Source organism: Meles meles, chromosome 8 (genome assembly GCF_922984935.1).
Source record: "Meles meles chromosome 8, mMelMel3.1 paternal haplotype, whole genome shotgun sequence".
Taxonomy (NCBI): Eukaryota; Metazoa; Chordata; class Mammalia; order Carnivora; family Mustelidae; genus Meles; species Meles meles.
In genome coordinates this window covers 106,758,654-106,786,635 of record NC_060073.1, presented here as the reverse complement: position 1 = coordinate 106,786,635, position 27,982 = coordinate 106,758,654, and the positions used below count along the sequence as shown (strand labels likewise).

At 40.3% G+C, this 27,982-nt stretch overlaps 1 protein-coding gene across 7 annotated transcripts in view; it reads right to left on the bottom strand.

The window, feature by feature from the left end:
* Nucleotides 1–27,982, bottom strand: part of SIK3 (SIK family kinase 3) — a 244,460-nt gene that overhangs the window by 94,680 nt on the left and 121,798 nt on the right. For all 7 annotated transcript variants that reach the window (XM_046017210.1, XM_046017214.1, XM_046017213.1 and 4 more), the window contains exons 2-3: nucleotides 21,822–21,938; nucleotides 18,626–18,689 (exon numbers count right to left, since the gene is read on the bottom strand). In XM_046017210.1, coding sequence (XP_045873166.1) covers nucleotides 18,626–18,689; nucleotides 21,822–21,938 — 181 coding nt within the window. The remainder of the gene's footprint in view (nucleotides 1–18,625; nucleotides 18,690–21,821; nucleotides 21,939–27,982) is intronic.

Below are 27,982 nucleotides of genomic sequence, written 5' to 3'. Positions count from 1 at the left end.
GGAATCTACCAAAATCCTAGTGGAGAATATAGCAGTAACCTCTTCGACATTGGCCACAGCAATTTCTTTCAAGATATGTCTCCAAAGGCAAAGGAAACAAAAACAAAAATGAACTTTTGGGACTTCATCAAGATAAAAAGCTTCTACACAGTCAACAAACAAAAGTCAACAAAACAAAGAGGCAACCCATGGAATGGGAGAAGATATTTGCAAATGACACTATAGACAAAGGGCTGATATCCAAGATCTATAAAGAACTCCTCAAACTCCACACTCAAAAAACAGATAGTCACATCAAAAAATGGGCAGAAGACATGAACAGACACTTCTCCAAAGAAGACATACAAATGGCTAACAGACACATGAAAAAATGTTCTTCATCACTAGTCATCAGGGAGATTCAAATCAAAACCACATTGAGATACCACCTTACAGCAGTTAGAATGGCCAAAATCAACAAGACACTAAACAACAAGTGTCGGAGAGGATGTGGAGAAAGGGGAAACCCCCTTACACTGTTGGTGGGAATGCAAGTTGGTGCAGCCGCTTTCGAAAACAGTGTGGAGATTCCTTAAGAAATTAAAAATAGAGGTACCTTAAGACCCTGCAATTGCACTACTGGATATTTACCCCAAAGATACAGATGTAGTGAAGAGAAGGGCCATCTGTACCCCAACGTTCATAGCAGCAATGGCCACAATCACCAAACTGTGGAAAGAGTCAAGATGCCCTTCAACAGATGAATGGATAAAAAAGATATGGTCCATATACACGGTGGAATGTAATGCAGCCATCAGAAAGGATGAATACCCAACTTTTGTATCAACATGGATGGGGCTGGAAGAGATTATTCAAAGTGAAGTAAGTCAAGCAGAGAGGGTCAATTATCTTATGGTTTCACTTACTTGTGGAGCATAAGGAATAACACAGAGGACATTAGGAGAAGGAAAGAAAAAGTGAATGGGGGAAATCCGAGGGGGAGATGAAGCATGAGAGAGACTGTGGACTCTGAGAAATAAACTGAGAGTTTTGGAAGGGAGAGGATGGGTGAGCCTGGTGGTGGGTATTAAGGAGGGCACGTATTGCATGGAGCACTGGGTGTGGTGCATAAACAATGAATCTCGGAACACTGAAAAAATAATAAATAAATAAATACATATTTTAAAAAATAGTTGGTAAATGGAAATCATTTTGCATATATTAAGACTGAGAGGTCTATTAGACGTCCAGGTGGAGATGTCAAGTAAACACATGGATATGTAAATCTAGAGTTCAGAGAACAGGTCAGGCTGGAGATTTACAATTCAGAAGAGCAAAGTTTAGTGGGTCATACGAAATCAACTAAGGAGCAGATGGTCATAGAAAAGAGAAGAGGTCCCAGGACTGAGCCAAGGAGTACTCCAAAATGTAGACGTCAGGAAGATGAGGAGGATCTGGCTGAAGAACCACCACAAGGGACTACTGTCTTAATTATTTAGTCTAGTGTCAGTAAATGACAGACTCAGAAATATACACATACCAAAAAGGGGCGGGGGAGGTGAGAGAAAGAAAAACTTAACTACGAATGGTTTTATAGTAGAGGTATGTTCAAAGGAAGAATGAAAAAGGCAATCGGCTCTGTAGCCGAATCAGGCCAGAGTTCACAGAAGGCAGAACGTTTGAGAAGGGTCATGATGGCGGAGTAGCAATGCGGAGGACGGAAAAGCATAGCAGGCTTTTGTAGCTTGTGTTCTCACACCTCTTCCAACCAACTCCTCTGAGGCCAACAATTCCTTTACAGGTTTCATGAAGAAAAAAAAAAGGACAATATTCCATGAAGAATTAGGAAATAATGCAAAGTTTTCTAAGTCTGCACTAGCTTCACTCCACCAAGGTATATGCAAGGGTGTCTCTTCTCTTGCCTTCACATTTATCAAAGACACTGAAACCTATGTCACAGTCTACCACTCCACCCAGATTCTGCTAGCCACTTGGGAAATGTCAAAACCACGAGAATAATCTTTAGATAATTGAGCCTCACGATTCCTTGAACCTTCTTTATCTCCAGTGGCCTATAACTCCACCAAAGTTCAGCAACTATTCCTGTAGCCAAATCTTGAACTTGCCTTTGCTTGACATTTTTCTACCTCTGAAATATTCAACTTAATAGTTACCAACCTCTTTCTTAGCATAACCTTCTAGATCAGCAATGTTGAATAGAAATAAAATGTGAGCCACTTATATAATTTAATATTTTCTAGAAGTCACATTAAAAAGTAAAAAGTACCACTCATTTCAAAATGAATTTTTGTAATTTATTTTATTTAAGTTAATGCATCAGTCCCAATCCAATCATTATAATATGTAATCAAGACAAAACCAGCACTGAGCTGTTACTACAACTCCCAGTGTGTATTTTACAGCCTATCATATTTAAGACATGAAATTATCTGTAGTCTAGATAAAATGTAATTTTGGGAAAATAGGAGTTGTGTTTAACGAAAAAGTATTTCACACTGTGTGTGATAACGAATTTGGCCTTGCCCAGAGAGAAGATCTGGCCCTTTCCCTTGGTTTCTGAGAGGTAATCTCTGAGCCCCTGGAATGTTACATGAGTGACAGGAGTGTGCTGTTCCCCTGGTGGGCTTGGATCATGCCAGACGGTCTAACAGTATGATTTAGCAGGGAACTGGTCACACTCATCTAGTCTTAGGGTAGAGACTGGCCACACTAGAAAGACCAACGATGTGGCTTAAGCTGGGAGTCTGGGGTCATGCAGTACCGGAGGACCCGGAGACAGAGATGGAGCATACGGCAATCATTCGGTCGTGCCCTTGAAGCTCTGAACACAGGGAGAGGAAAATGAAAGCTCTGTGTTTGGTACTTCTCATGGACTCTTGTATTTCTTCCCTTCGCTGATTTTAATTTGTATCCTTCCCCTGTAATAAACTGCAACTGTGAGTATTATAGCTTTCCAGGACTTCTGTGAGTTTTTATGTCAAATTACCAAAGGTGAGGTCGTTTGGGGAAATTTCCAAACTTGTATTCGGTGTCAGACGTGATGTGGGGTCTTGGAGACTGGGCTTTACCTTTGTAAGTAGCTAAGTCTCTCGGCTGGCCAAAAACTCTAAAGGCACACTGCCTTAGTTTTGAAATTTACTTGTAAATTAAACAAGATTCAAAATTCAGTTCCTCAGTGGTACTGCCTACATTTCAAATGCACAACAGCAACCTGTGGCCGGTGGTTACTGCACCGAGCCGTGCAATCTCGGACTCTGATCCCTCTGATCCTCTTCCGTCCAACACACTTCCTTTCCAATTCCCTCGACACCTCAAGCTTTTTCAGTTCCTCCAACTCAGGATCATTCATCCTGATCTCACTCGCCCTCATCCCCCATTCAGCCCATGCCCGATGACCCAGTATTAATTACTTTATTGCTAGTGGCTTCAATTTCTTTGCCAACGGCCTTTCTTCTCCTGCACATGTCCTCTAAACCCCCACTGACCGATTCAACTGTCCTTACCCCATTGGCCCACAGGCTGTCAAGGATTGCTGGGGAGAGAAAGCATTAGATCCATATAATGGAACAATGAGTTCATGGTTTCCCACTGCTGGGCCTCTCGTCAGCTCTCAGCTGTCCTCAATCACTCCCTCTTTCACTCCCCCAAGTAGCTAATGTCATCTTCCCCACGTGCATCCAGGTCCTTATCCTGTCTCGCTTAGCCCACAGGTGCTGAAATGGCCTCCTACTTCAAGTAGAAAATCAGACAACAGGTGACATACTTTTACATCACATTCTTCCACCCAAAAAACCACCTACAGCCACATATGTCCTCTACCTTCTTCTGCGCTCTCAGAGCAACCAGTTCCCGGTAACCACGTTCACAGCACGAGAGACTCCTATTCTCGGATGAAGCCACACAGACTCCCTCTCCCGGATCAGTTACAGACCAGCTCACTACTGTGTCCTTAACCTCACCGAGGTTTGAGATCAAGTCTCAAATTTAAACAAACATTACCAAAATGCCCCCTTGCTCTTTGTCAAGTACTGAGAGAATCTGAGACTTCACCAGAATTTAACTTACTGTGCCCCAGACGCATGAGCGCTGGCAGAAGACATGAGACCCTCCTGCCCCAGGCCAGAGACAAAGGACTTCGGTAGTCAAGGGACAGCAAGCAGTAGGAGCATCAACACATTCGCTTCGGTTTCCCAAATCCTAATTCTCACAGGGTGATGTGACGGAGACCAGGTCCCATGTGCACGTTCAGCTGAGGCATTCAAGGAGAGGAGCCTGTACCATTCCGGTTGCTAATGAATAATTGCTACCAGTGAGGACTTACTACACAGCGGGTCATATTCTAAGCATTTTAATTTTTTTAAAAAACTTTTAAAGTGAACTATAATTAATACGACATAAAATTAACTACTTTAAAGTGTACACTTCAGTAGTCTCAATATATCCACTATATTGGGCAATCATTACCACGATCTAATCTCTCTACAACATTTCCATCATCCCAAACAGAAATGCTCTACCAATAAGCAATTAATCCTAGCTCTCCCACCCCCATCTCCTGGTGACCATGAATCTGTTTTCTGTCTCTACAGCCTTGCCTTTTCTGGAAATTCCATATAAATGGAATCACATAACATGTGGTCCTTGGTATCTGCTTCTTTACGTAACGATGTCTCCTGGGCTTACCCATGCTGTAGCTCCCATCAGTATTTCATCCTCTTTACTACAGAATACTATGCCCCTGCAGAGCTCTATTCACATTTTATTCATCCATTCAGCAGTTGGAAGTGTGACTTACTTCAACTTCATCGCTACTACAGGTAATGCTGCTATGAACATGCTGTACGAGTCTTTCCACAGAGTAAGCACTTTATTTTTTAAAAGATTTTATTTATTTACTTACTTACTTATTTATTTGACAGAGAGAGAAAGCACAGCAGGGGGAGCAGGCAGAGGGAGAGGGGGAAGCAGGCTCCCCGCTGATCAGAGAGCCCAATGTGGGGCTCGATCCCAGGACCCTGGGATCATGACCTGAGCCAAAGGCAGAGGCTTAACCCACTGAGCCACCCAGGCGCCCCCACCCTAAGCACTTTAAAAACACTCCCACAATCTTTATAACAACCTTTGAGATAAGTAGTATCATCGTCATCATCACTATTATTATTCATTTTAAAGATGAGGAGACTAAGAAAGTGGGGTTAAAAAACTTGCGCAAGGTCACCAAGGCTGTAAGCGTTAGAATGAGGATTTGAATCACAGCACTCTGACTCTATCCATGTTCTTTTGGGTTTGGGGTTTTTTGTGTTTTTTTTTTTGTAATTTTATTTTACTTTTTCAGTGTTCCAAGAGTCATTGTTTATGAACCACACCCAGTGCTCCATGCAATGTGCCCTCCTTAATACCTACCACCAGGCTCACCCAGCCCTCCAACCCCCTCCCCTCCAAAACCCTCAGTTTGTTTCTTAGAGTCCACAGGCTATTCATGTTCTTAACGACTAACCATGCTGCTGTTTAAGTCACTTCTAATCCATTTTCTCTGTCCCCACTGCCGCTATTTTTCAGATACTCCCCAGCTGTCATCTGTCTTTATTGCCAGTAGCCTCCTAAGAGCTCTCCTGGGCTCTAGTCTCATCACCCTTAAATACATACTTGTTTTGGCTCTAATGTGCCCTTTCTAAAACCCAACTTGGATGGTCATGACCCTTGCTTAAAGTCCTTCTATGGCTCACTATCATCTAACAGTGGATGAAATTGCAGTGAAATCTCATGTGGAAATCCAATAAGCATATTAGGCTTGAAAGCAGAAATACCATGTTCTTGTTGAACAGGAGGGGAAAATGGGGAGTGGCTGAATGCATTTGTGAGGAAAACATGACCTCCAAGCCTGGCCTCACATATCTACTTTCTCAAAGAAGCCATCTTAGATATTTCCAAAGAACCCTTAGAACTTCTGTAATAACTAAAAAACCAGCACATCACTTAATCCTCTTTTTTTTTTTAAAGATTTTACTTATTTATCTGACAGACAGAGATCACAAATAGGCAGAGAGGCAGGCAGAGAGAGAGGAGGAAGCAGGCTCCCTGCGGAGCAGAGAGCCCGGTGCGGGGCTCGATCCTAGCACCCTGGGATCAGGACCTGAGCTAAAGGCAGAGGCTTTAACCCACTGAGCCACCCAGGCGCCCCTCACTTAATCCTCTTTAAAAACTAGTTCTAGTTCCCTAAATATATGAAGCTGTTTCACACCTTAAAGTCTTGACTATGTTACCCCTTTGGAAAACTGATTTCTACTCATCAAACTTCTCCTACTTGAAAACTGTGCTCAACCATTACTTCCTCCAGACTTCTCTAACCCATTCTTTGCTCCAATAATTGCAAATACTGCTTGCCATCTTTATCACATTTCCATTGTTGGTGTCCCTCACACAATACAGTACACAAAACAGAAGATAATATTCTAGATATGGTGTGACTGCCACAAAGGGTTAAGAGTACAACAAATGGATTTGGAATCAAGCAGCCAACTACTGCTCCAAACAGATTTGTGTCGTCATCTGCCAACATTAGGATAAAGTTCCCGGCTCTACACCTAGAGCTGGACCAAACCAACCATGTTTTTCAGTTGGATACCAAACCTATCAAGTACTGCTAACTAAACAACCCAAGAAAAAAGCCCCAAGTGGAGTCCCAATAAAGTTAATGATCCCCAACAACTGCTAACCTATTGATGTCCTTCAACGTGTCCCCTTATCACCTACTCCCTTCATTTCCTTTACCTGCTATTCCACAATCTCACCTCAGCATACAAACTGTTATCCTACTTTTCAAACACTAGTATTAGGTAGTCAGACTCTAAACTTTAATCCCCCAAACGGCAATCTCACACAAATACTTCTACAAACTTACCAGCCTTCAACTCCTCCTCGAGGAATGCCCCCATTAAATCTCTCTCCCTCCCTCAAATCTACAATTACTCTGGCTCTACTTGTTCCTTCCTCTCAAAATCAACTACAAAGTCAAATATATAGTAAAAAGACAGCAGGTGCGCCTGGGTGGCTCAATCAGTTAAGCATCCCAACTCCTGATTTCAGCTCAGGTCATGATCTTGGGATCGTGAGTTCGAGCCCCTTGTCGGGCTCCATGCTCAGCGGGGAGTCTCTTGAGATCCTCTCTTTCTCCCTCTGCCCTTCCCCTCCCCCACCCCATTCTCTTTCTCTCTCAAATAAATAAATCTTAAAAAAAAAAAAAGAGACAACACACATTCAACCAATGCCCCTTTTAGTTACTGACCCTCTCTCTTCCCTTCTCACCATAGCTAAGTTTCTCAAGAATTATTTATACCCCTGACCTCCTAAGGATGCTGATTTTATCTTAGTGGTTGCTCTAGGGATTATAATGTGCATCTTAACTTATCACAATCTACTTCCAACTAACATGGACTTGATTCTGGTAAAATACAACAACTTTATTCCAATATGACTCCATTTCCTCAACTTTCTTTAAGTACTTATGTTGCATCATTATATGTGAGAAATGCAGAAATAAAGTGTTATAAATAGCTCATGAAGCTCTTTTTGTCTTTTAAAGAAGAGAAGAAAAGAGGAAAAAGTATATTTACATGGGCTTTTATTTCCTACATATTCATCTTTTTTTATTTTATTTCCTCCTATGGATTTAAGTTACCATTTTGTGTCATTTCCTTTCAGCTTGAGCATTTCTTTACTTATATAGCAGGTATGCTTATAAGAAATTCTCTCAGTCTTTGGTCACTTGGGAATGTGTTTATTTCACCTTCATGTTGAAGGATAGTTTCGCTAGATACAGAATTTATGGTCCATGGGGTTTTGTTTTCTTTTTTATCTCGGCATTTTAAATATGTCAGTCTACTGCCTTTGGCCTCCATTTTTTTCTCATAAGAACTCAGCTATAAATCGTACTGTCGCTGCCCTGTATATGATGAGTCATTTTTCTCTTGCTGCTTTCAAGATTCTGTCTTTGCCTTTCAGCAAATTGGCAAAGTGTGTCTATGTGAATCTCTTCTGGGTTCATCCAACGAGATTCACTGAGCTTCTTGAACTGTGAATTATTGTTTTTTACACATTTCAGAAGTTCTTGGTCATCATTTCTTCAAGTTTTTTTTTTTCTGACCCTTTCCCTCTTTCTTCTTCTTCTGGGATCCCCATTACAAATACACTGGTCACCTGATCTTGTCCCACAGGTCTCCAAGGCGCTGATTATTTTTCTTCAGTGACTTTCTCTCTGTTCTTCAGATTGGATTTTTCACTATTAATATTTCAAGTTTGCTGCTTCGTTCTTCTGCCACCTAAAATCTGCTACTGAACACACCTAGTTAATTTTTCCTTTCATTTACTGTACTTCTCAACTCTAGAATTTCCATTTTGTTCCTTTTTTATCATTTCCACTTCCTTACTGAGATTCCCTAGTTGTTGAGTCATTGTCATAATATTTTCCACTTAGATATGGTTTCTTTTAATTGTCTGAACAAATGTATAACAATTGCCATGAACTTTTTGCTAAAAATAACATCTAGACCTACTCAGAGAAAGTTTCTTTTTTTTTTTTAAGAGATTTATTTATTTGTTTATTTATTTGACACAAAGAGAGAGAGAGAGATCACAAGTAGGCAGAGAGGCAGGCAGAGAGAGAAAGGGAAGCAGGCTCCTCACTGAGCAGAGAGCCCGATGCAGGGCTCGATCCCAGGACCCTGTGATCATGACCTGTGCCGAAAGGCAGCCGCCCAACCGACTGAGCCACCCAGGCGCCCCTCAGAGGAAGTTTCTATTGGCTACTTTTCTTCCTGCATAGGGATCACATGTTCCTGGGTTTTTTTCTTCAACATCTAGAGTGTCTGTTGTTGTTTTTAATAAAACTTAATATTATAGATAATAATTTTAACCAATTCCGGATTATGATTTTTCCCCTTGAGGACTGTTGTTGTTACTGCTTTTGTTTTGTTTGTTTGCTTTTTTTTTAACAACCTTCTTGAAAATAATTTGAGAATGCATCCCCCTGTGGTACGAAGCCATTGATTTTTCTGCTAAATTAAAAAAAAAAAATTTCTTGGGGCGCCTGGGTGGCTCAGTGGGTTAAAGCCTCTGCCTTCGGCTCGGGTCATGATCCCAGGGTCCTGGGATCAAGCCCCACATCAGGCCCTCTGCTCGGCGGGGAGCCTGCTTCCTCCTCTCTCTCTGCCTGCCTCTCTGTCTACTTGTGATCTCTGTCTGTCAAATAAATAAATAAATAAATAAATAAATAAAAAGTCTTATTTTTATTCTTTAGTGAAGAACTTACCTTACCCTGTTGTGGTTCTCTCATTAACAAGATCTCCTACTAAATTTCTGGCTAGTTAACCATTCTACAGCCTGCACAACCTCTAGCTAGCAAAGCTCCAAGCCTTCCACATTCGTTTCCTACCAAACTTGCTATTTTTACTGACAACACTACTAGGCATGAGGGGTTTTTGTGTTTTTTGGTTTTGTTTGTTTTGTTTTTGTCTTTTCCAGATCACGTCAGCTGCCTCTGGATTTAAGGCCAGCCCAGTCTTAATAACATTATGCTTTCCCTTGGGGAGGGAGAGGAAAGGCTTTAAGGGCTCAGGGAAAGGCCAAAGCCTCTCATTATTCTTAACACAAATTCAAAAGATTTTCATGAATTAAAGCTTATCAATTTAATGTTTGCCACCAATTCATTTTCAGAGCCCTAATGGTTACTTTTGACGGTCCTGCCACTATTGTATTTGTTCTTTAGATACAGTATTTGCCAACTTCTCCACTGGGTCATTGCAAAAAGTCCTGTTACTTCTACCTATCTCATTATTTTCAGTTTCTAATCCGTTATGTATTTTAGAATGTAGCTATTGTATTATATAGCATGTTTATGTAAATATATTTGAATAAATTAGAGCATACAACTTAAATGGTGTTATTAACACGTTCTGTGATCGACTTTAGGAAACATTCTCTAAAACTCTCCACTTCCCCTTCCTCATTATGCACTCTCACCTCACCCCATCGCATTCTGATTTCTATCCTTATTACACTAGTGAAACAGCTCTAAGAGCACTGAGAACATCTCTGCCACAAAGCCAGCATCCTTACCCTATTTTACCTTTCTACATTATTCAATAATGCTCCTTTTGAAATTCCTATTTTCCTTGGCTTTTATAATACTACAATCCTATTCCATCAACAGCAATTTTTTTCATGTACTTCATGGCCTTATTTTCAACATAAGTACTAATGGTACTAAGGGTCTTATCCTTAAGCCTATTCTTTTCCATATGATCCCACTTCGATGACCAACCACCAACTACCTAGGCTCCATCTTCTCTCTGACTTCCAGAGTACATTATCCGATGACTTGATGCGCAACTTTCACTTAACTGGTGCCTCAAACTCACCATGTCTAAAATAACACAGTTCATCCAATCTATTTTTCAATCTTATATTCTCTATCTTAGCAAATGACACTACCATTCACACCAATAACAGGGTCAGAAATCAAAAATCATCTTAAAACCCTCTTCTTCATTTTCTCCTTGAATACTGATTTTCAAAAGATTTATTAGTAATCCCCTGAATGCTTAATTAATCTAAAATCTAAGAATACCGGTCACTTCTTTTATATAGACAATGATAAAACAAAAGCTTTAAAAAGAGAAGACGGAATTGTTATTATGGAAGTAGAGGAGAGGCCCCTGCCTGTGCCTAAATCTTAGTAACACTCACCTAAAAAAAAAATCTCTCTCATCCTCTCTTTAAAAGGGTATTTAATAATAGGAGGGTAAAAAATACTTCATATTGATTGCTGCTATGTCTATACCCTAAAATTTCAGAACAGAAATTTGGTTTCTATTTGTAATAAAAGATCCTCCCTGAAATACTTCAGTGAAGTCTTTTTATACAGAAGACGAGATTTCTCAACCTGGTAAATGGGGAAAAATATGTACTCTGGAGTCAGGCAGTTCTTGGGTTAAATCTCAGCCCTATCACTGATTAGTTATATCTTAGGTAAATTATTTAACTTCCTTGAATCTCCATTTCTTTGTAAAATGATGATAAAAATATCTGTATTTCAAGATTACAGTGAAAGAGATGATGACGTCACTACCTTACTTCAATACCTCCTCATCCTCGGATATTACCACACAGCTTCCTAACTGGCATTGGCATGTTCCATCTCAATTCTTCCTCACATGGCAACAATTCAAGATAATGTTCAATTCTTTTATACTCTTGGTTCATTCATGAACTCATTCTTCCATTCAGTGAACAGTTACTGATCATTTCCCTTAGAAAATATCTGAGTCCAACAGCACGAACTGGAGAGCAAGAAGAGCCGTGCAGACAGATACAATGGTGAGCTGACATGACCCCTGAACTTCTGGAGTTTGGTGTCTGGTGGAAAGAGAAACCATTACATAATTACAAAAATAAATGTAAAACCACAGCAGATATAAGTACCACTAAGAAAGGATAGAGTGTAATGAGACGGTGTGATAGGGGAATTGGCCAAGTCAGAAATGTCATTCAAAGCCCTTCATAATTTATTGAGCATTTCCTATCTTACCAGCCTCATTTCCGGGCATTTTCTCACATACAGTCTATAATTAAAGCATACTAAACAACTTAAGGAATATGAGTGTGCCATGCTTTCTCTCATCTTGAAATCTTTCAAACAGGCTACAACATTTTGCAATACTCTGGTCTTCCTAGTTAATTCCAGCAAGAATCCAAAGAGGCATTCTTTCTTTAATGCCTTCATCACACATGACGCTAATATGAATCACCACCTCCACCTGGTAACTGATTTTCTCCTTTGTACATGCCTAGCATTTTATGGGGAGATATTCTGAAATTGTGCCCAAATCCTGTCTTCTTCAGTATTAGTTTCCCAGGGTGCTGAAACAACTAATCACAAGGTAGGTGACGTAAAGTAACAGTAATTTATTCACTCACAGTTCTGGAAGCAGTAAGTCCAAAACTGAGGTATCACCACGGCCTCACTCTACCTGGAGGCTTTAGTGGAGAATCTTTTCTACACCTCGTCCAGCGGTGACTGTCCGTGTTCCTTGACTTGTGATTGCATCACCCTGATCTGCTTTGGTCTTTTTCAAGACTGTCTTGGCTATTCTGGGTCCCTTATAATTGCACACAAATTTTATAATCCACTTGTCAATTTCTACCAAAATGTCAGCTCCGATTCTGATGGGGATGGTACTGAATTTAATTATCAGTTTGGGCAGTGAGTGGTATTGCCATCTTAACAATGTTAACTCATACAATCCAGGAACATGGGATGTTTTTTCCATCATTTAGATCTTCTTAAATTTATTTCAACAGTTTTATATTTTTCCGACCATAAAATTTGCATTTCTTCTGTTAAATTTATTCCTAATTATTTTATTCTTATTGATGTTATTGTAAACTGAATTGTTTCCTTTCACTTTCAGATTGCTCACTGTAAGGATATAGAAATACAACTGATTTGTGTATATTGCTCAAAATACAATGTATATTGTGTATCCTGCAACCTTGCTGAACGTTCTTATAGTTTTTCAGTGGATTCATTAGGATCTTCTATATATAAGATTATGTCATCTGTGAGTAGAGTTAGCTTTACTTCCGCTGTTCCAATCTAGATGTCTTTTATGTAAGTCTTTCTTTGCCTAACCACTGTGACTAGAACCTCCAATATAATGTTTAAATAGAAATGGAAAGAGATGAAATCTTTGTTTTATTCCTAATTGGAGGAAAAAAAAAACATCTAGTTGATCACCATTAAGTATGATGTTAGCTATGGGTTTTTCAGAGATCCTTTATCAGATAAAGAAAATTCCCTTCTACTTCTAGTTTATTGAGTGTTTTTGTCCTGAAAAGATGTTGCTTTTTCTGCATCTGATACAATTGTGTCGTTTTGTTTTTTCTTTCACTGATATGATATATTGCTTTTTTAGTATGGATAACCAACCTGGCATTCCTGGGATAAGTTCTACTTGGTCATAGTGTGAAATTCTCTTTTTTTCCCCCCCAGAGAGGGTTGGGGCGAAGTGCTGGGGGAGAGGGAGAGAGAAAATTCCAGGCAGGCTCCATGCTCAGTGCAAAGCCTGAACGGAGATCATGACCTGAGCCAAAATCAAGGGTCAGATGCTTAATCAACTGAGCTACCCAGGCACCCTGTGTGTAATTAATTCTTTTTGTATGCTAACTATTTTGTTGAGGATTTTTGCATCCACAGTCACAAGGAATATTACCCTGCAGTCTTCTTTTCTTATGCTATCTTTGTCTCAAATTGGCATCAAGGTAATACTAACTGACCTCACAGAATGCATAGGAAAGTATCCATTCTTACTCTTTTTTACAGAAGAGTTGTTTTTAAGAAGAATTGTTATTAATTCTTCTTCAAATATCTGGTAGAATTCACCAGTGATGCCATCTGGGCTTGGACTTTATAGGTAGTTTTTTGATTCCGGCTTCAATCTCTTTAATTACTATAAGTCTACTCAGATTGCTTATCTCTTCTTGAATCAGGTTTAATAGTTTGTGTCTTTCTAGGAATTTGCCCATTTTATTTAAGTTAAATGATCTGCTGGTTTATAATTGTTCAGGTATTCCTTTATAATAATTTTTATTTCTTTAAGGTGAGTGGTAATGTCTGCTCCTTCATTTCTTATCCCAGTAATTTGAGTCTTTCTCTTTCTCTTGGTCAGACTAGCTAAAGATTTGTCAGTTTTGTTGATCATTTCAAACAAGCATCTGGTGCCTTGACTTTCTCTATTGTTTTTCTATTCCCTATTTAATTAATTTCTGCAATAATCTTTATTGTCTCCTTCCTTCAGTTTGGTTTAGGTTTGGTTTGTTCTAACTTTTCTAACGTCTTTCAGGTTTTTTGTTTTTAGTGACAGAGCATGCATGAGCAGGGATGGGGCAGAGGGAGAGGGAAAGAGGGAGGGTGGGAGGGAGAGAATCTTAAGCAGGCTCCATGCCCACCAAGGAGCCCAATGCAGGGCTCAATCACATGACCCTGAATTCAGGACCTGAGCCGAAATCAAGAGTTGGACACTTAACTGAGTGAGTCACCTAGGCAGCCCTACGTTATAATTAAAAAAAAAAATTTTTAGCGAATGCTCTAGGGTTTACTGTATATATTTTATCTTATCCAAATGGGCTTCTAACTTATGTTTGCTTAATTTTCCAGTGATTATATGGAACTATTACTCTTTTATAGCTCTATTCCTTTTACTTCCTTTTGTAGTAATTTTTAATAAACATCACATCGATTAATGTTACAAATCCAACAATACATTGTTACAATTATTCTTTACTATCTGTAGTGATTTCCTCAGCCCATTGTAGCTTTTATCACACACCTCCTTTGTGCTGTTATTGGCAAATATATTATACATATATTACATTATAGGGAATGCATTTATATATATATATATATATATATATAATTTCATACAACTGCTTCTTAAATATGTTAAGAGGAGAAAGGAGAAAACTATGCATCTCTTCTTTTACAATTACGTAATTACCTTTATTGGTGTTCTTTCTTTTTCTATGTGGACCCAAATTACCATCCGGGGTTACCTGCTTTTACCCTAAAGAACTTTCTTGAGTATTTCTTGTAAGGTGGGCTTCTCTGTTTTCCATGATCAGGGAATTCTCTCATTTTTTTATTATTGGGTGAAGGCTTTATTTTGCCTTCATTTTTGAAAAACAGCTTTACTGGAGGTAAGATTGTGGTTAATAAGTTTTTCTCTTTCAACACTTTGAAAATGTTATCCTATTGCTTTCTGGCCTCCATTGTTTGTGCTGAAAAGTCCAATGTGAACCTAAGGGGGTTCCCTTTAAGCGACACCTCATCTTTCTATTGCTGCTTTCAATATTTTCTCCTTGTCTTTGACTTTCACTGTTCTTTCACTAGGTACCTGTTTGGGGATCTCTTTGTATGTATTCCTACTTGGATTTTGTTTAGCTTTCTGCCTACGTAAATTATTATTTTTCAATAATTTGTTAAGTTTATAGCCATTATTTCCTTGCATATTTTTTCTTTTCCTTTCTCTCTCGTCTTTTGGTACTCCCATTAGACATATGTTGTTGCACTTGATACTGTCCTACATTTCTTTGAGGCTATGTTCATGTTCCTCGTTTGTTTTTCTCTTTCTTCTTCAAGATACATGAGATCCATCAATCTATCTACACGACTGCTTCTTCTTCTCCAGGTCAAGTCTATAGTTAGGCCTATCTACTGAATTTTTTTATTTCAGTTATTTTATTTCCAATTCCATATAGTTCCCATGTGGTTCATTTTCTTAATGATCTTTATTTCTTTATTTATATTCTAATTTGATGTGACATCATCATCATATCTTCCTATGGTACTTTAATTGTGAGTTACTTTATTTCTGTGAACACGTCTATAATGGCTACTTTAAAGTCTTTTCCTGATAAATCTGACATGCGGTGTCTCTGACAGCTTCTTGGCTTGTTTTTTTTTTTCCAGTGCATGGCTCATACTTTCCTGCTAATCTGCATGTCTCATATTTCCTTATTATTGGAAACTACATATTTTAGATAATATATCATAGCACCTCTGGGTACTGGTATGCCTCTCTCCTAGAACATGTTATTGTTATTTGCTTGTTTAGTGACTAGTGGACTATTTCAGTGAAATTTATTCCTCCAACCACAGTGTTCAGCTTCTAAAGTTGTTCCTCAGGCAAGCACAGATTTGGTATATCCACAGTTACCCTCAGATCACTGGATCATCCTGGTTCGGGAGGGCTCTCTTCTCCTCTTTCCTTGACCACACCCAGCTGTTAGACTCCAGTAATTGCTGGCTGGTTGCTCTACTGTTCTCAACAATGCCCTGGGGAATAAACTGGTCTATAAACAATCCAATCAAATTCTGGTTCCCTTGAAGGAATAGTTTCTGAGATCAGTGTTTGATTTGTTGTTCCGGTCTCTGGAAGACGGCTGTAATTTTTATTCCCTGCATCTCTCCTGGAGTGTACTGTCTTTTACCACAACCTCCATTATACTTTAGAATACTTTCAGGCTTCAAGTTCTTCCTTCTCTGTTGCAAATGAAGTCAGTTCCTCTGTGAACAAATTAGGAGTGATTGGTTTTATGGTTTGTTTCTCCCTCTGGGCAAATCTCTGAGCCAGGGCTCTAAAGCTGGGTGTGGGGGACAATGGCAAAGTTCTCTGAGTCATACTCCCACTGTAGGAGCTGACAGCTCAGTGGAAGGAGATGGCACACAGGCTGGGTCCTCTCAGTTTTCCTCTCCTGGGATGGGACAACCAACTTACAATCTGGGGCAAGACTGATCTGGGCTCCAGTATTCTCAACATGCTGCAACCAAATTTTGCAAACCAAAGTAGGGGGTAGGCCAAAGAGAGTCCCTGCTCCTGCATGACATTCACCTAGGACTTGGCTACAAAAACAGGTAGCTGGGGACAGGAAGAGAATGCTGATATCGTGTTCCTCCCAGGAGCTAAGAGTCTAGGTCGGGGTCGGGGGGACCTGTGTTATAGGCCACAATAGTCCTAACTGGAATTTCTACCTCACTGTGCTGGCAAGGAGGAAGGAAGGAACTGTACTGGTTTAAAAACCACTCTCAGAGGCGCCTGGGTGGCTCAGTTGGTTAAGCATTTGCCTTCGGCTCAGGTCATGATCCTGGAGTCCCAGGATCAGAGTCCTGCATCTGTCTCCCTCCTCATCGGGGAGTCTGCTTCTCCCTCTGCCTCTGCTTCTTTCTCTGCTCATTCTCTCTCTCTCTGCAATAAATAAATAAAATCTTTTTTTAAAAAGACCACTCTCATTTCTTACCAAATTTTCATAGATGCTCTTGAATGAATGTCTCTTCATGTGCTGTTCAAACTTAGGACCATGGCTTTGGGGGTTTTTCATCATTTTCACGTTTCACTGGGAAGAGGGTCAGCAGAGCTCCTCACACTGTCGGACAGAAGTCAGTCTCCCAGCTGTTCTTTAACATGGATGTGAAGGATCAGTATGTGTGTGATCGAGGGCTCTCTATGTGTGATCTCATTTAATCTTCACAACTGTGGGGCAGACACTATAGACAGTGCTTTTACAGATCCTGAAACTGAATCCCAGAATCATTTAATAACTTCCTCCAATTAAATCAACAAACAGGGGGTAAGGAGCTGACTCCAAACCAGGCCTAACTGCCTCCAAAGCTCGTGTTCCTGATCATGCCTATTTTTTCATCTTTTATACAGATCCTTTTAAAAATCAGAGCTCATGAGCAGTTACATCCCTATGCAGTCACAGTGATTTCTTTAGGGAATATATCATTTTCTTCCTCATCTGCATCTTTTATAACACTACAAGAAGTCCTATTCCGTTTCCTCAGGCCTTACACTACATTTCCACAAAGAATCTCTGACCAATGGACTTTATCTTTTCTGTACTTTTAAAAATCTGTTTTCCTGAAGATCTACCTGTTAGATCTGATGTGCAATGGGTTTGGGTCTTTGATTATTATAACCATTAAAATGACAAGGTGTCTTTTCTCCCAGGATTACCTTTGTGCATAAGCACATACAAAAAAGCCAATTAAAAATACTATTAAGAAATGACAATAACTCCTTTAAAAAAGACTGAAGCTTCTTAGGCCCAAATTATAAGATTTCAGGGAAAATTTAACACACACACACACACCACAAAATCCATACAGTCACAACTGACCAGTCATTAGTAAGAACATCACACTTTAAAAGTGATCTCATGCTTTTAAATGTACTTAAATTAGGAAGTATCAATATTTAAAACATAAAAAAATTCTGACCACAATTGAAACCAAAACACAACTAAAAAAAATAAATAAACTAGACAAATGTAAAGTATAAGAAGAAAACTTTCTCTTTACTTACAAAACAAAAAAAAAAATTAAGAAAGAATAAAAAAACATGTCAAAGCATATTTGGAAATTTAGCTTTTACCTCTGCTTGGCTCCATTTATCACTGTTATAAAAGAAATTTTTTCGGTCAGTTTTTACCACCTCAAAGTCTGATTTCCTGGTAACAGATTCCACTGCTTAATTCTGATGCTGCGTGATGTCTTAGAGGAAAAAATAGTTACTGTAGACGAAACCTCCCAACAGAAGAACCATCCAGGGAACGGTGAACACATGGTACAGAATATAGTTACATGTTATATTTAAACAAAGTTTAAAGAAAGCATTAGAATGAGACTGTTTGCTCCCAGTGTCTCCTTTCTCACACAACAGAGGCCCACACACCAGGCAGCTCCGCCACATGTGGTAACCCCCAGTGGAATCTGGCAAAGCAAAGACCCTCGGTCCCACGTTCGGTAGGCGCGTTTGTTTCCGGAGATCTGTAATCTCCACTGTCAACACCTCATTGGAATAAACAAAACAGCTTTGCTGAGCAAACAAAGAGAGTGAAGGGACTTAAACAGGTAAAGCAAAATAAATTAAAATTCTTGATCGAAAGTGACAGCACCGAGGGATAGCATCAAGTGACAGCTGCTCAAGTGGCAAAGGCGTACTGACCAGTTATTTTGGGTTCGCCAGGGTGTGCTCGATAGCTTTTTAAAGAATGCAATAGAGGTACTTACCAAATATTTCCCCTCCACTAGCATATTCTGTCACCAGATAAATCATCCGCTCTGTCTCCATAACCTGGTACAAAGGCAGGAAAGCGACAGACAGTGACACAAATGACAGGCTGATATCATAGGAAGAGAAACTAATGACTCCTCTTTTGTCATGTGAAATATTAATAACCATTCATAACCATAACTGCTTAAAGGAAACACCGGAGCGGGGAACAGGCATAAATGCTATAAAGAAGAAACGGGGGAAATGGGCATTCGTCCTCCTTCTTTAAAGTAGGACGTATTTAGTGCTTGAGAGACCGTCTTTTTTGTTGTTCTTGAGGCCTCTGCAATCTCGTAAGCTCCAAAAAAGTGAGAAGCAAAGAAGCTGCCAAGAATCAGAAAGTTCACATTCAACATTGATCACTTCAAGTTCAAAAATGCCCCTCCCCCCCACAAAGCCAATCAAAGCGAAAACAAAGCCTGGGGAAAACAATCACACGAGGATGTTTTTTTAATGGAAATGACAACTTTCCTCTCTGTATCCACTTACTCAAAATTGGGAATAATAATGTAAATACTCAAAAGTTCAAGTAATCTACCCATTTGTATGTTGTTTTGGTCCCTATTTTGCCTTTTTTACTTAGTTGTAGTGTGTTGGCAGTCCTTTCTTCCTTTTTTACCTTTCACATTAAATATTTTTTAAAGTAATATATGAGCATCTATGCTCATGATAAACTTCTTAAATAGCTGCTATATTTTTTAAAAAGGGCCAAAGATTTCCTTCTTCCCAGCCCCCTCCATTTTATTCTCCTGAAGGAAACACTGTTAATAAGCTAATTTATTCTGTATCATTCTAGAGCAATGCTGACCAATGGAAAAAAAAATTGGCCTCATATTTTCTAATAGTCACATTAATAAGTTAAAAAAATGCAATTAACTCTAATATTTTATTTAGCCAGTGTACCCAAAATATTATCATCTCAAAAAAAATTTAATCATAAACTACTTTGGTTTTCACATTAATGAAAAGTACTAAAATTAAAAATTCAGTTTCTCATTCACTCTCTCATTCACTCTAGCCACATTTTAATACTCAATAGCCAGGTCTGGCCAGTGGCTATCGTATTGGAGAAGAGAATTTTAGACTTTCACCATAAGTCACAGTTAATTCTTTTGCTAATTTTCCAGTTACTTGATCGCTGACATCTTTATACATGAATACCATAAAACAGCATTACGTGTTATAACCACAGATCTTCTGAATGGTTTCATGGTATTTCGTCACATAAGTGCACAGCACTTTTGTAATCTAATAACTGTATCGTCCCTTTTTTCTCTTTGATTTTTAAGAACTCTCTATACTGGTGAAACTAGCTCATTGTTTGTTAGAGGCATCGCTGCTAGGCTCTCCCTGTATGTTGATTTACATAACAATAACAAACATAAGTGCTCTAAACAGATGCAGGTGTTGAGAAAAAAAAGAAAAGAAAAAAGTAAATGTTATACTGTACATCTCCTTTGTACCCCTGGGTGTACAGACTTTTATTGACGGCAAATGTTCCTTTCCTGTTAAATTTCTCAGTAGCTCAAAATCTTTCCTACACAGTTACCTGTATTTGGCTCCCTCTAGAAACTGACAGGACTGAAGTTTGGGCAATGACCTGAAAACCACCTGGATACTATTTACAAAGACAACTTGACAGCCATTCACCTTGGCAGCCCGGAATCCCCCATTAACAATACTAGCTGCCAGAGAGCAAAATTAAAGCTTAAAAGAGGACATTGTTCAAAGTCAGGGCTAAAGTATGAGAACCCCTACCAGCTAATGAAATCGTGGGTAAGAAAGATCAACTTGGATAACTTAGTTATAAGGTTAATACCGACAAGTTAACCTCTTGAGAAAAGTCAGCCTCATAAGCCCCACAACTATTTAGAGACCATTTATTTTAAAAAAGTGAGGTCAAGAAGTGTACTCAGTCGATCAGGATAGGAAGGAAGCAGAGGTTAGACACCTCTGAGTTTGCAGACACAAGGCTTCAGGCAACACCAGGAAGCTTTCACAGGTCTGCTTCTGGGGCACGATGTAGGCGTGGCTCAACAGAACCGAGTCTGATAAATTTCAACAAGTCTGCTCCTGCTGATCTAATTCATTTCATGATGTGAGCCGCTGACGCCAGAAAAGAGCCCTAGAGCTGTAGCCTTAATCACACACACTAACATCACGACATGCTTTCTTTTCCATAAAATTAACAGACTATGAAAGCCCGCCCATTGAGCCTCCACCCTTACACACGGTGCCATGCCTGGGCCAGTGACCGTTACTGCAGACTAACAGCAGCAGATGAACCGAGTGGGTGGCCACTTCCTGGACAAGTAGATGATGGCTGTTCTAGTAGAAAGCAGTGAGCAGGGCTGGCCCGGGCAGAAGCAGAGCTGTGGCTGCCTACACACTGCAACCTGAGAAGCACCCCAAAGCCCCACCCCTCCCAAAATATCTCTTCCACCAGCCTGCTAAGGCAAGGTCCTCTCTTCCCATCTGGCTTGAAATTCCAGTCATTAGATTTACTGCTTTTGCAGTAAGGTAAGGGAATCATTGTTGAGGGTGGCAGGAAATGTGCATGGTTCTCGGGAAGCTAAGAAAACCAGAATGGAAATCTCTGCCATTATACCAAATCAATCTTGTGCTTATCAAATGCTACCTTAGGAAACGAAGTCTAGGGCCCTACTAGAAAAGAGGTGGGTTCGGACTGTCATAGGGGCCATACTTAAAATACCCTTTGCCATCCTAAGTCGTACCGGGATCACAGAACGGAGTATCTAAGGAATGTTATAAAAAGATAATGCTCTATTAACGTCTAGCTTTCCATCCCTAAAAATTCTCTGTTCCTTTGGCTTTTCCATTCTGTCTTAGGATTCGGATCTACATAAATAAGTTCTTGTCATCTTCTGAATAATCCTTTGGCGTAATCCCCACAGAGAATGGTGCCCATGTTTTAAAGAACAAATTTAAAAGGCTTACGTGGGTAAGGCGGACGTTACTAGTAATGTGCCAGATGAAACCTGAGGGCCGAGTGGGCAGGAAAGCAGTAGGATGAATGTGTGAACAATTTACCAAGAAATGCTGCAGATGTTCACCCAACACCTCTTCTTCTATACACACAAGCGGCTATTCTGGGTTCTTCGTTCCCACAGGCTACATCACTAAGGAGCCTACCTGGTACAGCCTGATGATATGGGGGTGGCAAAGCATTTTCATGATTTGAACTTCCCGGAAAATCTTCTTCAAGTTTTCTTCATCCAGCTGGGTCTTGTCTATGATCTTGATAGCAACCTGAGAACAGAGGAAGAAAATTTACTCTGATGCATGATTAAAAGCAGTTCGCTACAGAAAATTAAATCCACTTTAAGACATTATATTCCACATAACGCAAATTATCAGCATTTTGTTTACAGAATGTCAATGAAGAAAATTATTTTACTCTTTTTAAAAAGTCAGGAAATGGATTCCTAGCAAGTTGGTCTCAAAGGGACAGATTCCAAAAGCTAATGGGTCTTTCTGCCATTTCTTAAACTGCTCCAACAGTAAAACCCTAAGACAAACAAAATACTTCCTAACTCCACAGATGTGATCACAGTCTGGGCAAATCATGCTTTGATGCAGACAATGGTACGCCGGGTCTCTTATAAAGAGAAAATGCTTACATGACAAATCCAGGACGAGTTCGTAAGGTTCAACCAGAAATTCCACTGGCGCATCCCACAGCTCACCAGGTGCTAACGTAACTGGGTAGTAGCAGTGGGTACGATAGGGGTATGATGGGGTAGTAGCAGACTCACTATGGACGGAACATTGCTGGGCACCAAGCAGAATTCTTAATGCTTTCCAAGTACTAAATCACTGATACCTCACCACACCTTACATTACTGTTAACCTTATTTCACAAATAGGGAAACCGACACATAAAGATGAAGTAATTTACCTTAGATTAAGTCATTTACAGCTAGTATGCCCCAGATCCAGGACTAAAGCCCAGGTTGGTTGGCTTTACAGTCAAATTCTTAATGGTAATGTTCTAAAAATCTGAAGATCTTTCTGTACTGTTATATACACTGTTTAGCAACAAACATCTATTTTGCTCATCATTGTTAAGACATCCAGCAGCATATACATTTTTATTTTATTTATTTATTTTTTAAAGATTTTATTTATTCAACAAAGAGAGACACAGTGAGAGAGGGAACAAAAGCAGGGGGAGTGGACAGGGAGAAGCAGGCTTCCCTGCGGGACTCGATCCCAGAACCCTGGGATCATGACTTGAGCCGAAGGCAGACGCTTAACGACTGAGCCGCCCCGGCATCTGGCACATATGTTTTAAAACAGTATGAAAGACGAGGAATTTTTTTTACTCTACCAAATCTAAACTTCTTCACTATTCTTAGTGAAATACTCAAAATACTATGTTGCCCTGAAATATATCTATATCTTTGTCTCAGTTGATCAGCAAATAATCAAAGAATATGAGTCTGATGAAGGACCAAGCAAAGCTAAATTCTAGCCCCTTCCAATTCTTCCAATTCTATGATTCTATACCCTGAGAGAGGGAAAAGAACCTTACTGAGAAAAAGAAAAAAACCAGGGGAGCAAAATACCAATAATAAAAATGCTCAGCCCAGAGCAATAAAGACTATATGGAACTACACAGGGTAGATGATTCAAATGTAAGAATGACTAACATAAAAGTAACTTTGAAGTTGTTGCAGGTATTAGAATGAGGACTGATGGAAGAAAGGCCCAGGGAGACACATTTCAGCTCAATGCCAAGAGCGTCCAGTCCCTGCCTAATGATGGAATGTGATAAGGTGAGCTGAATGTAGCTTAAGCTACCAAGATTCAATCAAATACAGCCTTAACCTCAAGGAGCGCACAATCTAGTAGGGGAGAGACATACATGAAACAGACAACAATGCAGTGTTGGAAACAGAATCAACAAAGCTATAAGCAAGGTATGATGGTAGAACAGAGGATGGAGGGGCACCTGGGTGGCTTAATGGGTTAAGCCTCTGCCTCCGGCTCAGGTCATGATCTTAGGGGCCTGGGATCGAGTCCCGCATCGGGCTCTCTGCTCGGCAGCGAGCCTGTTTCCCCTTCTCTCTCTCTGCCTGCCTCTCTGCCTACCTCTCTGCCTACTTGTGATCTCTGTCAAATAAATAAATAAAATCTTAAAAAAAAAAAAAAAAAGAACAGAGGATGGAGTATGACCTTCACCTGGGGAAGAAGCAGACATGGGGAAAGACTTCACAAACAAGGCAGAACTTGAGAAAAGAAAGAACTGGGATAGGCTGAGAAGGGGATAGGAAATTTTATGAGGAGAAAGAGCAGAATCATTAACAAATCACACCAGCTGTTCGATGTCCTAGAAGAAGTCTTCTATCATCCTGGACAAGGGGATAAGGGGGAAAGCTCAGTGGCAGGGCATCTGAGTGCCTCTCATCAGCATTTCTACTTCTCCTCACTACTGTGCCGTATCACATACAGGACCTGAACTCCAGCAACTGGTCTGGCATCTGTACCTGGTTCTCCAAGAACAGCTCCCAAAACACAAAAATCACAGTACACGATGTCCTCTTACAGAATAAATATCTGGGTTTTAATAGTAATTAATTATTAATAAAGGCTTCCACGTGAATAGCACATTATACTTGACAGATTGTTTGCATATACATAACAAGCTTAGAAACCTGCAGCCATATGCCGGTCACAGAGCTCCCCAGCTAGCGTGCTAGAAATGAGTTACAGGTATACCCAAGGCCACGGGCAGGTGGCAGTGGATCACCTCCGGCCTCAAGAAACCTCACGGGAGGGGCGCCTGGGTGGCTCAGCGGGTTGACCCTCTGCCTTCAGCTTGGGTCATGATCTCAGGGTTCTGGGATCGAGCCCCGCATCAGGCTCTCTGCTCAGCAGGGAGCCTGCTTCCCTCTGCCCTCTCTGCCTACTTGTGATCTCTGTCAAACAAATAAAATCTTAAAAAAAAAAAAAAAAGAAAGAAATCTCACTTGCTTACCATAGAGAAAATAATTATTTTCTGTGTGTGCCATGAGAACGGAAAGCAATACTAAGATCTGCTGGTCAACTGTCCAAGGGCCGGGCCTCAGTTCGCCTAAGCTGCCCGTGCCTGCCAGAGGACGGCACAGAAATGGCAGTGGGGTAGAGGGTGGAGGTGGTTAATGAGGGCCTTCAACACATTTGACCGTATTTTTGTACTTTTTCACCCGCAAGAGAGAACTGAGTCACACATTAACTGGGAGAGTCATAGGGCCTCCCGATTCGCTCCTCCGATGAACTCCTTCTGAATTTCATTTGCATTCTGAGGCAGTAAGATTTTCACAAAGGCAGAGAAAACCAAATCTAATCATCTATGAGAACACAGCTGGCTACAAGATCTTATATCCCACGCACCTAGAAACTATTTTTAATTTGATAGAGATAATGGCATAGTATGGATGTAGTTCTGCATTTCATAACAAGTGTATCTGCCTCCCCATAAAGGGACTAGGGCCCCACATACTGAAATGCATTCTTATAAGTATGATCTGTCCTTCGAAGGTGGATGCAGAGAGATTTAAACATCAAATCCCGTCTTCTCCTCAGTGAGATTCAAGATGCAACAAGACCCGGGCAAAGCCTGGCCTCGCACCTGAACATGGAGTCAAAAGGACTGACTCTGGTGTCCAGCTGCCTGGGTTCCAAGTCTCAGAACTGCCCTTTTAATGTATAACCTTGACCAAGCTACGTAATTTGTCTGTGGCTCCTTATCTAAGAAATGTGGGCAACAGAACCTACTCTAAAGATTGCTGGGGACCTAAGCTCATGGCTGCAACCTGCTCAGCACACAATGCCCGGCATGTGGTGAACAGGCCTTCCGCGTTAATTATAGGGACTGCTCTGACCTGTTCGTTAGTTTTCTGGAATCAAGCCTTAAACGTTAGGCATTCCTTGGCAAAAATGAGATTAGCTTCACTAAACAACATAATCCTGGCTCTCAGACACCTCAGTTCCTAACTCAAGGGGCAAGCTGAGGGGGCCAACAGGCGAAGCAGCTAACAATTTGTGGGCAGCATTCAGAACCAACTGGTGGCTTCGAGCTGATGTGGGAAGAACACGGAAGGAATAAAGCTGGGGGAAAAACGCATTCCATTCGGGAGCGTCACACCAAGCCACAGGACCGAACCAACAGCAGGACCTGATCCTCAGGGCTGCACCAGGGAGAGCGCCCTCTGCTTCCCTTCACGGTGGGCCAGGGCCCCGTGCCCTCCCAACTCAGTTCCAAAGCCAGAGAGGAGGACACACGTGTCACTGGACACACGTGCCTGAGAGGACCACTGAATGGAAAAGACAACCTCCAAAAGCTTCGGCTCCTGTTTTAGCTGCAAACTAGAAGATGGAAGTTTTCCAGAAAATGGAAAAATACCAATGAAACAGAGAATCAGACCACGTCAGAGAGCGGGGAGTTGGCAAGCGAGTGAGATTATTTTGAGACTACCTGAAGGGATCGGTGGATCATGAATTTTCACTGCCACAGATTAGTGGCGGCTACATAATCAGGGTTTTGGCTGAAAGTACACACTCGCTGCTTGAAAAATGAAATCCGTCCACAGCACACGGTAAATTGGTAGGTAAACGGAAGATAAACTCTCCAAGAATGTTGTTAGATTTTGGTGTTGAGAATCTATGAATTACCTCCTTGTCCCTCCATATGAAAAGCGTTAACAAGTAAAAAAGGAAACTTCCAATATATTACCAAGGGACCATATATTTCTTAAAGTTTCTTGTTCTACATAGAATTCTTTTTCTCTTGCAAGAAGTGGGATTTTATGAATTGACGCTAATATTAATTAAACACGGCACTGTATCCAAAATGTTGCTTACAGATACAGCTTGCCTAGAGACCTTAGGAATTTCTCTACCCAAGATATTTCCATTCGATAACCCCTTCTTTCATTGGCATGTGGCATGACAAAAAATTAAATTCAGATTGTGCCAAATTTAAAGTCACAGTTCTTTATTATTCATTCTAGAAGGAGGGAAAACAGCTATTTCCCCCTTTTAGTTCTCACTTCTAACCACAGTTCCTTTAACTCTTACCTAATTTTTGCAAGCACAGTAATGTTCACAGGGAATGGAGTTGAAAAAACAGTGCTTTCCTCACAACGGGCAATAATTCACTTGCGTATCCTGACACCAAATTCACAGGCAAGATAAGGAGACAGAATAAAAACCAATAAGCCAAGGAAAGGTTCAGTATTAAGATCAAAACAAACCACCCTTCCCCCTCACCCATCAGAAAGAAAGTGGGTTCTTTCATTCAGGGATATGCAATGGCAAATGGGACAGTTAAAGAAAGGAACCGCTTAGGAAGAAAATGCAGACCGCAAGTGCTAAAATTCCTCCAGAAAGAGAAAGCACACTCCCCGAAACCAGTATGCAGATGTACACACAATAATTTCACAAAATACAGTAAGCAGACTGAATGCTTTTACGAAGGGAAGAGAAAACATTATGACAGTGTGGAGAAAAGTTTTTTCTTTTTTTTTCAATGTTCTCTGAAGCAGCTCTACTCATTGAAATGCCTTAAAATCTAGGCAGCTATCAAACTTTTTGCCATTGTGAATGATTTCCAAAGGGGTTGTTTTTACCTTAGGTTCTGTAGCTAAATTTTTTTATTTATTTGAGAGAGAGAGAGTGCACAAGCAGGGGGAGCAGGAGGTAGAGGGAGAAGGAGAAGCAGGTTCCCACGGAGCAAGGAGCCTGACTCAGGGCTCCATCCCAGGACCCCGGGATCACAACCTGAGCGGCAGGCAGATGCTCAACCAACTGAGCCACCCAGGTGCCTCGGTGTAGGTAAATTTTTATTATCTGTTTCCTGATTTCTAGATCATTCTCAGGTCAGATCTAGTCTCATTTTACGGTTGAGCTATGTACTGTTCAAGACGGAGCACAGAGGCCACATGTGACGACTCAGCACTGGAAATGGGGCCAGTTCTAACTCCTGTGCTATGAAGGCTAAATACAGACCAGATCTCAAAGCCTTGCTATTAAAATGAGAATATAAAAGATCTCATTGGTAAATTTTATATTGATTACATGAAGAAATATCATTTTAGAGATACTAGGCTAAATAAAATATATTACGAAAAACTAATTTCAATGAAAAGGCAACTTACGGAATGGGAGAAAATATGGTAGACCATGTATCTGATAATACAATTATTTTATCCAAAATAAACAAGGAACTCATACGACTCAACAGAAAAAAAACACAAATAACCCAATTTAAAAATGAACAAAGGACTTAAGTAGGCATTTTCCAAAAGAAG